General features: G+C 39.1%; 1 protein-coding gene across 2 annotated transcripts in view; it reads left to right on the plus strand.

The window, feature by feature from the left end:
• Positions 1-8,474: 8,474 nt before the first annotated feature.
• Positions 8,475-17,006, plus strand: part of FIGN (fidgetin, microtubule severing factor) — a 137,114-nt gene continuing 128,582 nt past the window's right edge. For both annotated transcript variants that reach the window (XM_087949829.1, XM_087949830.1), the window contains exons 1-2: positions 8,475-8,697; positions 9,646-9,845. In XM_087949829.1, the coding sequence (XP_087805955.1) occupies positions 9,821-9,845 (25 nt within the window). In that variant the 5' untranslated portion in view covers positions 8,475-8,697; positions 9,646-9,820. The remainder of the gene's footprint in view (positions 8,698-9,645; positions 9,846-17,006) is intronic.

Genomic DNA, 17,006 nt, shown 5'->3' on the forward strand with positions numbered 1-17,006 from the left:
CACCTTTTTTAAGAAATGGGTTTTCTATTCTGCCTGAGCAATTTTTTAGAGTAGTAATAGCACATGGGTTGTTACGGCATGCATAATACTATATAAAGAAAAGCCGATTATTTCATTAGACCTCGGACTCATGCATGAAGAAGACATGCTCAGTATCAGACACAGCAGACAAGTGATATAAAGAAGTGTGTGTGTGTGTGTGTGTGTGTGTGTGTGTAAGAGAGGGAGGGAGAGGGACGGAGGGAGGGAGGGAGAGGGACGGAGGGAGGGAGAGAGATTGTTGAAGACCTGAGACAGGCAAGATACCAAGACTAATAGGAACTATGCTATGGATTAAACAAATGGTATGATGAATTTGAAGGTAAAGAAAGAGTGAATCCGATATTTTATTCTATTTATTTATTTATTTGATTTGCCAATTGTTTACAAGATAATAAGTATAAGTGTATACATAGTTGTGAATACATGAAATGGGTACATATAAGAAAAATAAAAGAAGAATAAGAGAAACAATAGGACAGGGACGGTAGGCACGTTGGTGCGCTTATGCACGCCCCCTACAGACCTCTTAGGAAAGGGGTGAGGTCAATAGTAGACAGTCTAAGGTTAAAGTTTTTGGGGTTTGGGGAAGAAACTACAGAGTCGGGTAGAGTATTCCAGACATTGACCACTCTATTGCTGAAGTCGTATTTCCTCTCTCCTATCTGAACCTTCCTAAACAAATTCTTGCAGGAGAATGTCACACAAATACCTGTTGCAATAGGCAAGATTTCCAGAGGTGATAAAAGTATTTGGCCAGCTATATATGTCAGTGCCATGGAGTTCATCATGCTGGTCAATCTTGTTCAATTTAGCCTGTATATTAAATGAAAGCTACAATGTCTCAGACTCTGCCAAGTCAGAGAGCACCAGGAAGTCCATCATTTCAGACTTTGAATAAGTCTGAAATGATTTGAAAGCACTTTATGTGATCAAACATCTGAAATCAATTTGAACGTGCAATTTGACTGAATCTCCTTCAAATCAAAACATTCCCTTCAAACGTTGCACATTTCTATTATGTCCTATCAACGTTTGTTGCAATGAGGCTGAAATCATCACTAAATTTGGAGTTCATAGTTTGTGTCTTTGACTCCCTTCCGCTCCCCTTGATAAAATTGATCATCACTTAAAACATCTTTAATTCTGATAATATGATGTAGTTATATCAGGTGAAGGTCAAGGACCTGAATAAATTCTTTTGTGAAGATGATTAGCAGGCCTTTGAAATGAAAAGACTCATGCATCAAATCATCTTATGAAAATAGAATTACAAATGACGAGCTTTAAAATAAATTGTAATTTTATGAAATTTATTGCAGAACGTATTGTATTGGCAATGTGCAAGATTGCTAAGTGATACCTCCCATTTAGGGAATTAGCGCAGAAAGGAATTGTGTTGAACAATTACTTTTCCTCTGTGTAGTTCTTGCTTTACTGTCCTTTGTTATATTTTACTATAAATCAGGAAGGGACGTGTTTATACCTTACATATAAAATTAAAGGGGAAAATTGATCATAATGCAATCTGGGCCACATTACATAATACGAACAGGCCTTATTTATTTATAAAATTTATATAGCTGCTCACCTAATTAAGAGTGGTTCTGGGTAGCATACAACAGAGCCCCTAGACATAAATTTACTTGACTTACTTCTAAGCAAATATGCATTCAATTAGACTGTTAAAGTTATACTGTATGGCACTTTTAAGATAGCCAATACTGATTTCCCCAAGTTACTCAAGTAAAGACACTGAGGTATTGCAACTTAAATTTGGCACATATTTGGTGAGTTGAAGTAAGAAGTGTTGTGGATTACTTCAAAGTGTAGCCACTGCCCTGCATTAACTTTTAGATATAACAGTGTTCATTTTATGGTGGCCACATGCCTTCAATTAATGAAAAACATTATTGCTACATTGGCAGAATTTCATTCTGATAAACAGCATGTCAGTGCAAAAGTGAACAGCTTTGAATTATATCATACAGCGTCAGAACGATCTTAGGTATGTTTAAGGTTCAATATAGGTCAACATGGTATGGAAATAGCTAATAGTCTGTAGACATGTCCTTCTGCTCTTCCTGCACAGTAAAGCACATAGAGATTAGTAACCTTTAGAGCTTCTTTATATCTGTCCTTCAGGTGTATCATCTGACAGAACGAAAGTACTCTTCACACCAGGAAGGTGGATCCTATGGAGGATGGAGAGGAAAGAAATGGATACATTTTATGCCTTTACTATAGGCGCCATCAACCCAGACATTACTCTATAGCAGGGCTGTCAAACTTACGGCTCACAGGCCGGATGCTTCACAAGCTGGCCATGCCCACTCCCAGTTTAGTAAATGGGGAAAAAGCCGTGACACGTCATGTGATGCCACGATGACACAAATTTGACACCCCTGATCTATAGCAATAGCAATAGCACTTAGACTTATATAACACTTCATAGTGCTTTACAGCCCTTTCTAAGCAGTTTACAGAGTCAACATATTGCCCCCAATAATCTGGTGGATTGGAAGGATAGAACCTTGGAAGGATGGAAGCTTGAGTCAACCTTGAGCCCCATCAGGATTGAACTATTGACAGTCAGCAGAATCATCCTGCAATATTGCATTCTAACCAATGTGCCACCATATAAGAGCTATAATAAACTTAATAATCTATAATAAACTAAAATGTCATCCGTATAAAAAAAATAACAGCATTATAATTGCAAATCTATACATATATATAAGCCTAGTACCACTCACTCATCACAAAATCTCCAGAACTGTAAAGCCTACAAACTTGAAATTTGGCACATATGTTTCTTTTGGCTTCTAGGTGCTCACTAAGAAAGGATTTTTCAAAAATGACCATCAGATTGTTACTATTTCTTCATATAGTAATTAATACACTCTGGTGCTAAGGAGTTCTACTCCCCCTCCCCACCTGAAAAGAACTCTGTTCCAACTGCTAGTTGTTTCACAAGGTTGCGGAACAGCAGTAGGTAGCATTCTTTGCCATCATGCTCCATTATCATGTAGCTGTAAAAGTCAACAGCAGGCACGGTCTCCTTGAGAGGACCCTTGGTCTTTGCATCACACTAAGGTATATTGGTGTAATAGCCATCTTTTCCACAGCAGAACATTAGAGGGTGCTGGAGAGCTCAGGAGCGGTCTGGGGCTCCTTACAGTACTAAACGTCGGTACCTCACCAAAATGTCTACGCATTCCACCTATGGAACTGCTTCGGGACTCAAGGCGGCGGGAGCGATATTCCCTTATGTATTTCAATCACCGACCACCACTGAGCCAACAGATTGTGAACCGGATTTCTTCTGCATAGCCCAATCACTTAGTGTCATCACGAAGCATGGGTATCCAGCTACTATAGTATATTGGTGCACCATATTCAGTGGCAGAGCACTGGATAACTGCCCAGCAGAATTGATGGAGAAAAGTGCTCAGATAGTTAAGAGGCTGTGCTTGCTGTTCTCAGCCTTCTCTAGCTGCTGATTTCTTGATGACTTTAGGCTACAGTCTCCAAAATTCCCCAGTCAAGAGGTCCAGCATATGTAAAGGTATTCGAAAAAGCATCCAGAACTTACAGGCATAATTATGTAAAGTGGCTTTGATTTACCTCAGTGAAGTACCTTACAGATTCATTTGGCATGGGTAATTGTTAGAAGCAGCATCTGGAGGAGTCTTGTCTATTGAAAATTTCCCAATTTGGCAAGCACTAAATTAATACCATGTAACTCCCACAGGATTAAGAAAACAAAATTCACAGGTTGAACAATGTTGCAAGATTCTATACTCAGAATTCCACCCTGAAATAACTGAATGAATGAAAAGATCTTTGTGGGATTCCAACTCATTTCCAAGTTGACATCAGGCAAAACCTCACTGAAGGCATTTCATAAATGAAATGACAGAATTGAATGGGACTTTCTCCAGTCATCTGTCCCAATGACTATGAATATGAGCAAACATCATGGGATATGTAACCGTGAAGCCATCCTCCTTGATGATGACCACTTCCAAAATTAGGGTCCAAAGGAAGAGGAGCTGATATATGAATTCTGTAGACTCCGGGCAATGAAACATTCATTCCAGCCGCTAAATTCCATCTTCCCACCTGATGTCTCTCCTAGAATGTGATCTGTACTTCAGAAGTTACAACACTTGAGTTCCTACGGAGTCAGCATACATGGAGTGTTCTGAGGTAAGTAGCAAGGTCTTCAGAATTCCTGGGCTAGGATCATTATCCTTCTAGAACAGGCTTCCTGTTCTAGTGCTTTCTAGAAGTGCTGGATCGTCATCTTCCAGAATCCCCAGAAAGCATGGGAAATGTATTCCCAAGATTTCAAGAAGGTGCCAGGTTGAGAATGACTGCCTTAGAGGCACAACAGAGCTCTCTAAAAGGCACTAGAAGTATTTAAAATCATTTATCAGTACCAAAACTTGAAAACCTGATTATAGCTGATAAAAGACATTTTCCAGAAATGTATTTTCAGGCAGCATAGTCTTTTCAAGTTTAATTAAAAAAAACAATGTTTTAAAGATGATTATGCAGATAGAACTGAATACTGTGTGGATTGTGTGTGCAATTTAAACACACCTTCTCCATAATTAAAATATCTTTTTATAGAGTCACTGTACTAATTCTCCTCCACTTTTTTTTTTCCAACTCAAGATATTACATTTTTTATCTAGGCAAATCAATGCTCTGTGCAACAAATCTGGTAAACCACTTTGGGCATAAGAACTAAAGTAACTCTGGGCATGTATGTTGAGATCTGCATGCTGGGAGTTGCTGGGGCATTAGGTTGAGCAAGTAAAGTTACTCCATTTTGGGTGTGCAACTTTTGATAAAGTTCACTGGAGTTTCACTACTTTACATCTCAATATGCAGATGACTAGCAAGAAGGTTTTAAAACATTTTCCATTGATATTGTATCATCTAAGCTTACTTTAATGTCCAAGTGCTGGAAAGTAGTCATTTTTAGATGGAGGGAAGCGGATAGAGCTGATCCAGGCTGTGAAGCTCTGCATACCCACTAGAAGGCTCCAGAGATTCAGAAAAAAACTCTAAAAATGATTTACTGCCATCTATTGGCCTTATATATATTTGTAGCCCAGATCTGTTTGTTCTTTAAGCCAAACAGAATACACTTAAATTAAAACATGATTGACTAGTTGTGGTTCAGTGTCATTCAAACAGAACCTTTCAATAATATTTTATACTTTTATGCTAAAAACCAAGATGAACTGGATATTTATATTGAGAAGTTGCAATGAAAATGAAGCTTCTGGAAAGGATCAAGTTTATTGACACAGAGGTCAATCCAGACCCTTTCACTATTACTTTCACTATCAATGAGTTTATCCAGTAAGTGTGTGTGTGACAAGTCCCAGGTTATACATCTGGGAGAAAATTTCACTGAAAATTTCAGAGAAAGGGTTCTTCTGTTTAATAAACATTGATAGAATTTGCCAGCAAGCTTATTTTAAAATCACAAGTAGTTGAGACCACTGCCCTTGAAGCTTGGTAACTCCAAGAAGTGTAGATTTCAGATACCTGATCTCAGCAACACACATCTGAAATTGCCTAGCTCGGAGAAACAATGAAGTAAGCAATCCAATGCCTTCAGAAATAACAACTACAATTCCCTAGAACCTTTCTTGCCAGCTATGCTTATGGGAATTAGCATTTGAAACATTTGGAAAGCAATTATTAATCTACTGCATTAATTGCTCAGATTTTTAAATCTGTCAAAAACATTAATGTATCTTTACACCTCAAAATACAGTAGATTACAGTGGCAGCTATTCGTGAGGCTATGAATCATTGCCTGCATTGCAAAGGATGTCGCATCAAATCATATTACTCTAACAAACTTGTGGCAGAATAGTTAGTTGTTCCCAAACACTTAATGCTTAAAGCTGCTGGGAATGTTTCCAATTCTATGGAAGTGAACAATGTGAAGATTGCCATTCTAATGTTAACAAATATTCATCCCATCGCTCAATCTGTAGGTTAATACTTATTTATACAAGATAAGAGAATATTATTTGACTCAAAGATAGACCCCATTTTATAGACAGGAATAGTGATCCATACTAAGGGCATAATTGTCAGGTTCACACATTATACCTAAATATTTGTTTAGTTTTGTGTTTGCAAACCATAGCTGAAGGATGAGCATATTGTCTATACCTAGTGTGGTTTTATTCAACAAGACATTGTTAGAAGAATCAGCGGCTTTTGTGATGTGCACCTTCAACCAGTAGGTAACATTGAGGTACAGCCCAAAGCTTTGGATGTTTCTGGAGATGCTTGTTCTACTAAAATGATTTACTTCTAAACAACCCTTTTGAGGAGGGCAGACTCACACCATAAACTCACAGATATTTACTAAGAGGCACTTAAAGCACAGAATGGGACCTGCTATTTGGTAAATGTGTTTGGGCTTCACCTTCTCACATACTGAGTTCTTCCAAGTGGTTTCATGTGCTGGAGATGATCTATGGATCTATGGATCAGGGAGGTCTATCTTACAGATATCTGGAAGACTAAACGATTTATATTGTGGCATAATCTTTTGTGTACCCGAATTCCTCACATGCCTGAAATGTTATCCCGAGTTGCAGGTCAAGTTATACATATGCGGCTTGGGATGGGCAATGCAAACAGTGAGATCGGAAGGGAAATGAAATAGAGAGAGTAACAATTAACTATATACACCTGTAAATTAGGATAATTGGTGGATCAGATGAAATCCCTCGAAAGCGCAAGCCCTAATTAATGCTAATCTTTAGATGCCACCAGAGCCTCCCCCAAGGAAATCTGTAGCAAGTTCTAAAAAGGGTCGTTTAAAAGAGAGGCCCTCAGAGTTTGACAAGGGGGAGATGTAGGCATCTCGCCCAAAATAAAGCCGTGGCGAATTCTTAAGGCTTGGTTCTAAGGGAAGAGGTCAACTTTTTTTTTTTTTTTTTTTAATGTTTAGAGGGGGAACAGGCTTTCTTTTTTTCTTTTTACATATAAAAGAGGGGGTAGGCTTGCGTTTAGGATGGCGGCGTTAAAAAGTCAAGAAAATATACATATATATCCATGGCGCGCGCAAATGAAACGTAGCCGAGAAAAGCAAGCGACTCGCATGCATTTTATTCACACTTCGCCTAGTCCTCCCTATTGCTCGCTAGCCCGCGTCCAGGTTTGCCATCCCCTTCTCCGCACGTTCCCTTACCTGGATCGAAAGACATTCCCCCCACCTGCCCCCACACCCCCATCCTCCCCGTGGAAAAGGAGTGGAGACCGTGTGACTTTCCTCCCGCGCCCACCGGCGGGCAGGTCCCGGGCTCGGGTTGCCCGCGAGCCCCTCTCTCTCTTTCTCTCTCAAGTTCGCGCTCGCGCTCTTTTTGCGCCCCCCCCGCCCGCTTCTTGCCGTCCCGGTTCTACGGCTCCTCCCGGCCTCCCAAAGTCTCTCGAAGTGAGTCCAGGAGAAGAGCGGGGATGCGCAGAGCAGTCCGTGCTTCCGAGACGCGGTAGGGGCTGGAGCGAAGGCGCCGCCGCCGCCGCCGCTCCCGCTTCTCGCAGAGGGGTTGAAGGGGGAGGGGAGGGGAAGCCAGAGGCGCTCGCTGGCTCGCCGCCGCTTGTGCTACTCAGGCGCGGGAGGTGGGTTGTGTGGGGGGAGGGATGGGACTGGGGATATGGAGCTACCCCGGCGGCAGAGCTCCGCCAAATCTCTCCGTCTCTGCAGGAGCCGGTGGCGAAGCTGGGAGCGGGGAATCCCGACTCCCTCAGTTGCCGGTTGCCCTCTTGGAACCGCAGAAGGGGAGAGCGAGCTTCCTGGCTGCTCTACCATGACCTCCCGGCCACCTCCAGGCGGTGTTTGCATGTTTCCTTGCAAGCGACAGCCCCTACCATGTAACCTGACCTGTGCAGCCAGGGGCCTTGCGCGGCGGCGGTGGCGGCGCGGCGGCAACAGCGGCAGCGCGGCCATTGAGAGCCTCTTTTGCTCCTGAATCTGGTGCGTCCCTCTCTATCTATCTCTTTTATATATATATATATATATATATTTATATATATATATATATATATATATATATATATATATATATATATATATATATATATATATATATATATATATATATATATATATATATTTATATATAAAACTTAAGAAAACATATATTTATATATATATATATAAATATATAAAATATATAGGAAGGAATATATATATATATATATATATATATATATATATATATATATATATATATATATATATATATATATATATATATATATATATATATATATATATATATATAAATAAATAAAAAAAAAAAATCCTTTCTCCAACCCCCTCCTCCTCCTCCTCCTCCTCCTCCTTTTTTTTTTTTGCAAACTGATCTTTGGCTCTTTAGTGTGAAAGTGATTTGAATTTGGCTCGGCGGCGCTCTGCGCAGGCGTTCAGCTGCTGGCATGGTGGCTCTTTGCAAAGCAGCTGTTTTGGGTTTGAAATTCCAACATGGCAGAGGCTGCGGTCAGTCTTCCCTTCAAAAACTTGGAATGATTTCAAATCGGAGGCGTCTTCGCTTTAACCCGAGCCCCAATTCATCAGCGCGCCGTAAGAATCGATTGTGCCCGACCCTCCAGGTAAGCCCTTCTCTGACTCGTTTTCCCTTTCTCTCCCTCCTTCTTTTCCTCCGCCCGTTCGCTTTAAATTTTTAATACAATTTTCAACGTATCCCGAGCGGGCGCGCGGATGCTCTAAATTCCCCGAGCTTTATAATAATAATAATAATATTAAAAAAACGCGTGCTTTTACAGATACATCGCAAATCGCCAAATCTGGGTTTATTCTCTCGTCTGCCCCCAATCCCCCCCGACTTCTCTTCTCCCTTGTTTTAAAGCGCGGTGTGGAGAGTAAAGCGATACCATCGCAACGTAGGGCTTTTCTTTTCCCCCTGATCGTTGCTAACAATAGTGCAGAGAGAAAGGATAAGAATTCGGGATTGAGAGATCGATTGCGCTCCCCCCTCTTAATTAAGCCACTTTCACTTAAAGGTGGAGGGGCGCGGGGTGTGTGTGAAACGACTCAATTTATTTTTCAAGTTCTAGGCGAAGCGGTTGCGTGTGGCGGCTTAAGTGCCATTGGAGCAACTAACTTTTAAGCAAATCCGTGCAAATAAGGATAGGGAAAGTTAAGGGTGAGGGGTGTGTGTGAATGTATCTGAGAAGCTGATGCAGGGAAATTTTAAGCACCTCATCATTGGGGGGGGGGGGGCATGGCACGGTGGGCGTATTGTTGGCTTGGAACTGAGAGGAAGATGTATAATTTACTGGTATATACAAGCCACTGATCCTATTACTATCTTCCCTGGAGCTCTTGTTAGTTTCAATGGGAGTGAGTGAAATTGACATGGACTTGTATTGCTGGTCATGTGCTCTCTCTCTCTCTCTCTCTCTCTCTCTCTGTCTCTCTCTCTTTTTCTGTCTCTCTCTCTCTCTTTCTGTCTCTCCCCCCCCTTTTTCTTTCTTCTCCTCTGATCTGAGATTCCCTTTTTGTTGATGTTGCTTTCCCTCTTAATTATATGCATGTAGGTTAAATGAATACCTGACGAAAAGGCCGAGGTTTCAAGGCAAGTGACATTTGATAGCGGAGAGGAAAAGTGGCATTCATGAAAAGCAAGCTTTGGAATTCCTGCTTGTGAGAAGAAGGAGAGGAGCAAAAGAAAAAAAAAATTCCAATTCAGCTTTTTTGTGCTGCCAGCAAGAAATGATCAGTAGCACCAGTGTTTATGGTAGGTCTGTTTGGGAATCTCTTACTTTTGTTGTTGTTGTTGTACTATGGACAGTGTTCCTTTTGTTTTTAAAAGAGCATGATGAACATTTGTGAGGACTCTGCATGTCGCTGAAGATCCCTGTAACAAGGTTAACGATAAAGCTTTAGATGTATAAATAAGACGTGTGTGGATATGTGGGTGTGCTCTGCCTTATTTTATTTCTAATTTTCTGCTTTTAACAGACTGTTACTTTTGTTCTGTCATAAAGCTAAAGTTACATGTTACTAGCAGGGCACCATGTACACTCAAATAGGATGTAAATTAGTCAACTTGCTCACTGTAAAAGGAGGAGGGAGGAGAGACCACGCACAGAGCTAAGCCTTCCTATACCGCTATGGTTTCCTGTTTATTTTTCAAGTGCAGTTATTATTATTTTTTCAATTGAGGTCTTCCCCCTTTTCCATTTTTTTTCCACTGGGTTTTAGATGAGGATAATAAAATCCTTTCTAGGGGTCTTCTAATAAATGCCTCTGTTTCCTGCAAACATCCCCCCCCCCTTTCAGTCTTCCAGTTTAATAACGGCCTGTATATTTTCCATCCTGTTTTCCATCTGGCGGCTTGTCATTTGCTGTGCTGTGCAAATGGAACAACCATCAGATGTTACAGGAGACTTGAACAATTATTCTAAGAGGAGATATTCTATTATTTTTAAGGGTCATGGTAGGCATGCCTGATGAAACAGGGAGAATTGGAATAGACCTGTCCAGTGCAATGTACACAAGGCCATTGGTAGAAGCCCAGGAAACCATATCAGCAGATTAGTATTTTGTTTATAAGTTTGAGAATTTGTGCCAAGGGGGAAAGGCCAAGAATGTATCTGCTTTTAAAATAGAAACAAATAAGGATTAGGTTAGAAAAGCAAGGGCATCGGTCGGGCTATTGGCTGGAGCATGGACAGAGTTGGCCATTGATTTTTCATAACGGCACAAACCTGTATCCAGATCAGAAGTAGTTGCCTAGTCGGCTGTGTCCATAAGCGGATGCTGAAGGTTTCTGTATATTTCCAATAGAGTAAACAGAATTGCTATCACCATGGAAAGTATCTATCTATCTATCTATCTATCTATCTATCTATCTATCTATCTATCTATCTATCTATCTATCTATCATTTGGAACTTGTTGACTTTGAGATGATCAATACAGCAGGGTTTATTTTAGATGCAAATAATCAACCCTGGCTCATTTTAAATGAGAGGGGAGTGAGAGAGGGGAGAGCAGAAAGACACAGCTTTCTCTCTCTCTCTCTCTCTCTCATACATCCCCCCCCCCCTTTCCTAGAGCTGTTGGAGAGAATGTGATTGCCAGATGGGAGATTTCCCTCTGTGATGTTAAAGCTGTAATATATATTCACAGCAGATTGGACCTGCTGCTTGTGATGAGGGTATTACATTTATAAATTTTAAATCGGGAATTGGATAGTATACTGAGAGCTGAAATTGGATGGGGTGAATCGTTGCCACTGTTTAAATGCAGTTCCTGGAGAAGGAGGATGAGGAAGATGATTCTAACAGAGTAATAGGTAGTAATCATGCCTGGACTCCCCAGTTTTGTATATATTGTACGGCACGTGTACTCCCCCCCGAATGTGCATGCTTTTCACCCCATCCACATCCCTGCTTCTCAGTTTCCTAGTTGAATAGCTTAACTTGCAGAGTGGTTGAGAAATTGCACCCATCCTGGGGTGGGGAGAAGAGAGTCCAGGAGAGCTAACAAATGTAATCTCTTCTGCATCTCGTTTATAACAACTCAACCAAATGTATGGCGGTGATCATTGTCTGCAGATGTGCCTCATGCTTATTTTTGTTTCGTGGAGGAGTGGGGGCCTGTCAGAGGCAAAAACATCCAGAATCGGGAGCCAGTCACACTCCAGCAATTCTGCTGGTGCAAATTAAAAGTGTGTTCTGGTCAGGAAATGAAAGCTACTGTGTCTCTTTTGAACAAGTCATTTATCAAGGAGAACATCTATCAAACAGCCACTTGTCACAATATATTGTGGGGGGGAAAAGTTGGGACAGCTGCCTTAAAATGTTCCCCCTTTCTTGGCTTAAAAAAAATGTATCCAAGTGCAGGAAAAGCTGTAGTAAATCGGATATTCCCCCCCTTAAAAAACAACTAGCACATCCTCTTCTTACAGTTGTGATTTTGAGCTTCTTAAGTTAAAGATGCATTTACTATCCCTCCCATTATATTTTTAGAGTAAAATTTTATTGCATCTGTTATTTCAATTTGTTAATGGCGTGGATTGGGTTTTTTTTCTATTTTTTTTTAGTAATCTGTAATCAGTAATCATCTTTAAGTAGCTTTCCAGGTGGGGATGGCAAGGTTTAGATAGAATATTTCTGACTTCTGATAAATCTTCTCTAGTCAGTTGAGCTTGCCAGGAAATGTTGTCACTGCTTTGTACCAAATCAGGCAGCCTGTTAAAGACACCTTTGTATAATATCTCATTGACAAATGCACAAGGGAATTATTACTATAGGTAGGAAACTTCATTATAGATTATTCAGATCAGGAATCCCTTCGTTATTGCTATAACTCTGGACATAACATTATTTTCACAACTATATGGGAAGTGAACTTCCAGAAAAGTTGTCAGTTTTCTTTGCAAGACAAAAAAAAAATCTTTTGAAAAGTTCCTTGAAATAGATTAATTTGAGAGACTTTCCTTTACCCTTTTGTTTTGGTAACTGCGAAATAAGGACTGTTGTAAACTCCATTGTTGAGTTGTACAAATCCTAATAGGAAGTTTCAATATTGATATCTATTAGTGAATCATGTCTGGTTCATAGGCAGTGCAATAGGAAAATTTATTGTATGATCTCTCTTGACAAAAAATGACTGTTGTGTAATCTTATGTGGAGGGACATCAATCCTCCCCCTTCTCCACCCTCCACCAAAGCGATTATATGACAATAGAGCTCTATTGGAATAAGAGTGGGATTTGTGTCAGTTTTACAGCAGACAAATTGGTGTTTACCTCTGGATAATAAGCAATGGCTTCAGGACTGTTCAGGCAGACCTAGCAGGACGTAAAAAACGGTAGCTGTGAACTCTCAGTCATCAGATCAATACAACCAAGGAACTTTTCTCCAAGTTCTTTCAAAGAGCAGACATTTGGTATGAAAGCTCAATCTATGACAGGGTATATATTCTATGAACTTCATGGAGAAGCAGCAAGGTTATCTTTATATATGCTGACTGTTATATGTAGTCCTACTGCTTGGAAGTATCTTCTTCCACCCATCCACAAGCACACATGTGTAACCATGCAGATTCTAGACAGCCCAACTTGAACTTAAAGAAGCAGTTTAACACTTGTGTATAAAACATGTTGGGGAGGGGTATGTGGGATTGAGAGGTGGGGGGGGGGGAAATAGGGAGGCTGCGGCAAGCATTTGTATCTACTTTTACAATAATGCTTTCGGAGGCTGGTTGTTCCAATTCATGTGTAGCTGTCAATTAGTTAGCTCTGTGTGTGCATGCAAGGAGTTTCTCCATGTAATGACTGATCTTCCTGCAGTCTTAATCATCAATTAATCAGCTAATCTGCTTGTTTAGGAGCCATTTTAATGATACAAAATCAGCATGATAGCTGTACGTAGGAAACTCTCTTGCAAGTTGTTTTTAATCCACTTGTCTAATCTAGTGTTACTACATCAGATAAATATGTTGCTTTGCCTTCAATTAATAATGCAATTAAAATGCATCCTTATTACAAAATAACAAGACCTGAAAACAAACAAAAGACAACATTTTCTTTGCGTTTTAAGTATCTTCAAAATAGCGATAGATGTATTGACATGCTTTTTTTTAATTAACTGGAATTTCATAATGATTTTAATGGGAGAAAATGTGTTATCTGGGCATTTTGTGAAGTAATGGAGCATTTTTGCTGTCAACAGGCACAATGAACCATTTCATGGGGCACCAGCGTATTTGCTAGCTATCCCCAATCATTAATAAGCAATGCAATAGAAACAAATAATAACATTTAATTTGGAGTAGCCAGCTTTCTCTTTCTTTTCCCCCTTCTTCTTTTGTGAACCAGAAGCTGCACAAATCAGTGGAAGTTAGTGATGCCAGAGTAACTTTGAATCTGTTGATTGCTCTTCAGTTAATATTTCCTTTATTCTGAAAGAAAGCAAAACAGTAATTTGCATGTAGTAAGACCAATTGCCTTTTTAAAAGGCTAAAGAGGTCTATCAAATGTTTTCCCCTTACCAATTAATAATTATGCTCTGATAATCAAATATTTTAGCCATGATAGTGGTATCTTCCCTGAAAGTAAGCAAGCCTGGATTCAGTGTGACTTAATTTCTTGTTGAATATATGAGATGTTTTTCCTTTTTTAATGCTATATTTTCTTTCCTCTTTTTGAGCTCTAAAACACTTTGTACAATTACTATTGTTAAGTTTTACGTTTTTTTGGTGGTGAAGTGCGATTCTGTGTTTCTCTTACAATAAATCTTACATGGAATATAGTTTCGTGGATTTTTTAGATCTAAGCAGACAGGGCGATCCCTGCATTTAATTAAGAGTGCAATGTTCTATCTGTCTAATCAGAAATTAGTTTATTTTAGTTAAAATGAGTTTACTCCTAAAATATTGGATTAGCATCATTATTAAAAAGAATAAAAGCACTAAATATAAGAGACAGTTTACACATGTAAGCTCCATTCTAGTTTATAGATTTCCATATATCATTAGACTATACATTAAAAGATGTGTGGATGTATGTAAATACGTGTACCTGATGACAAATACTCAGATTACAATTTCTGCATAAGAACTGAATTATGTGCTTTAATATTACTGCTAAATATAAACAAACACCTAATTTGTTTATCACAAAGAGAGGGAAGAAAAGAAAGGATAAAACTTGACTCTATAATACGAGGCAAATGCGTAATAGATATATTATTCCATGCTGGGAGTATCATAATCTTTCATGACCACAAAGCTTAAATTAAATTAAAAACCTAGGCTAAATTAAAAACCTGGAGCTATCAGTCTAGCAGAAGAAGTGAACGATTCTAGAGTACAACGGTAAAAGTCTAAATACCTGTTGATTTAATCAAGGAGAGTAAAAAAACCTTTCCCCAAAGCAACTGAGTTTGGTTTCTCCAATAAAATATTAATAGATATTTGTAGAAAATACAACAGCACAACTAGAAAAACAGCACTAGCATAACAGTTGTTCTTGTTATAATGTGAGCCAAATTTCTCTGCCTCCTCATAACAACTTGCTTTTGCAAGGCATTTGAGAACAAGGTATTTGCTCCAGCGATATCATTCATAGTTCCAGCCATATGTTTCATGTTTTCTTTTGAGGATAAATTGTGTTTAAAATGGAAACTTTGAAATGTAGGAATAATAATAGTGTTTTATATTTTTTGTTGAAAGCAGTTTTAATACAGGGCTTCCCAAATAATCGGTCACTGCTGTTTATCATTCTTTTTGTTAAATAATCAGGTCATATGCATAGCTTTACTGAAGCTAATGCAGCACATTCAGGTGCCATGGTAGAGAGATTCATATAATGTGAATCCAGTATTGTAAAAGTATTCTTACAAAAAGACACAATACATTTCCCTCAGCAGAGAAATGACTTATTGGTCATAGACTATCTCTTGTGTGGTCTTTGGACGGTCTATTACTTCAGTGAGTTTGTGTGCATAAACACACACGACGTGGCTTCCTTCAGTGATTTATATGAAGTCTATCTGTGTTTGTCTACCTGCGGTCCAAACTGCAGATTGAGCAATGGCTTGTTTGAACAATATAATTTAGTTTCTTATTTAGTATACTTCAATCAGTTTATGTTAACTGTTCGAAATAGCATGTTTGCTGAAACTGTTTTCAAAGATGCTAGATTAAGGTTATTTTTCTATTAAATATTACACAGTATTAAGCAACATTTTTCCTGTTCCTGTATTTGTGTGTACGATGAACATTTTCAAAAAATATTTAATTTAGACTTTAAAGATGAAGCCTACATTTCTCGATATGGTTAAATCTAAATTTAATTATCTTTAAAACACCTAACCTTGTGCAAGCTTGCAACCCTTATAGGCCCATGACAAGCGTGAGCCTATGCGGGTTGTCCATGCATCTTTTTGCTTTGCTTTAAAGAAACCTTAATATAAAAATGATTCAGTAATGATTCAGATCAGAATTTCACATTTCTGCAGTTGCTTTTGTTATTTGAAATTGTTCTGGAACAATTTGAACGAATCTTTAAAGGCCAGCTGGAAATATAGGTACAAGGCTGCGGTTATCTGAAAATTTGCTTACTTGAGGGCACAGGCTGTTGAGTTTAGTAATTGCATTTTTGGAAAAAATGGTCTAGAAACACACTGCTGTAAACCTTATTTTTTTCTACCAATACTGACACCTGTGAGTCCTTTTGTGTACTCTACCATGCAATCACACGTATGCTTATTGATGTGAAGAAAGTGTAGTGCTGTTCCTATTTTCTGGCCATTATTTCATTTCTCTCTTCCCCACCCCAGTTCTCACCAATGGAATTGCCTTTTGCTACAGAGAAACTCATAAAGTTGGCGCTGCAGAAATAAGGTTTGCTCTCTAAAATATTGTGATAGTTGAAGTGAATTAAATACCAAGCAACCTTTTTGAGGGATAACTCAGGCACTCAGGAAATAATCTGAGCACATTGGAAGGGATGCCATTTATTTTCAAAAGAAATTTCTGCCTTCCGACAAGAAAGGCTCCATGGAGGAGAGAGATATCAAAAGAGGCAACCTGGTTCTTTCATGTGTTTGAGCACTCAGATACTTACAGAATTGTTTCTAAGAAGGTAGAAGAAATGATCCTAGTTTAAATGTATTCTTGTTGGCATTTGCGAATCTTATTCTATATAAAGAGCTTTAGAAACAAACTTTCCTTGACAATGGGCTTAATGGATGAATATACCTGTACCATACGCACCTGCAACAGCCGAAGTGAGATACTTAGCAAGTAGCTGAAAGAAATAAATCAGTTTCTCATAATAACAGAGAGGGGGTGCATGCAAGGAAGGTTGTTATATTCCACTACTCTGCTTCAGGCATTATTATATCTGTCCAAAACAAATACAGTATTTTTCTTTGTCCTGGGTT

The sequence above is a fragment of the Notechis scutatus genome, chromosome 1 (genome assembly GCF_049901735.1).
Source record: "Notechis scutatus isolate UNSWTSFEM ecotype Mainland chromosome 1, rNotScu1.2, whole genome shotgun sequence".
In the NCBI taxonomy this organism is placed as follows: Eukaryota; Metazoa; Chordata; class Lepidosauria; order Squamata; family Elapidae; genus Notechis; species Notechis scutatus.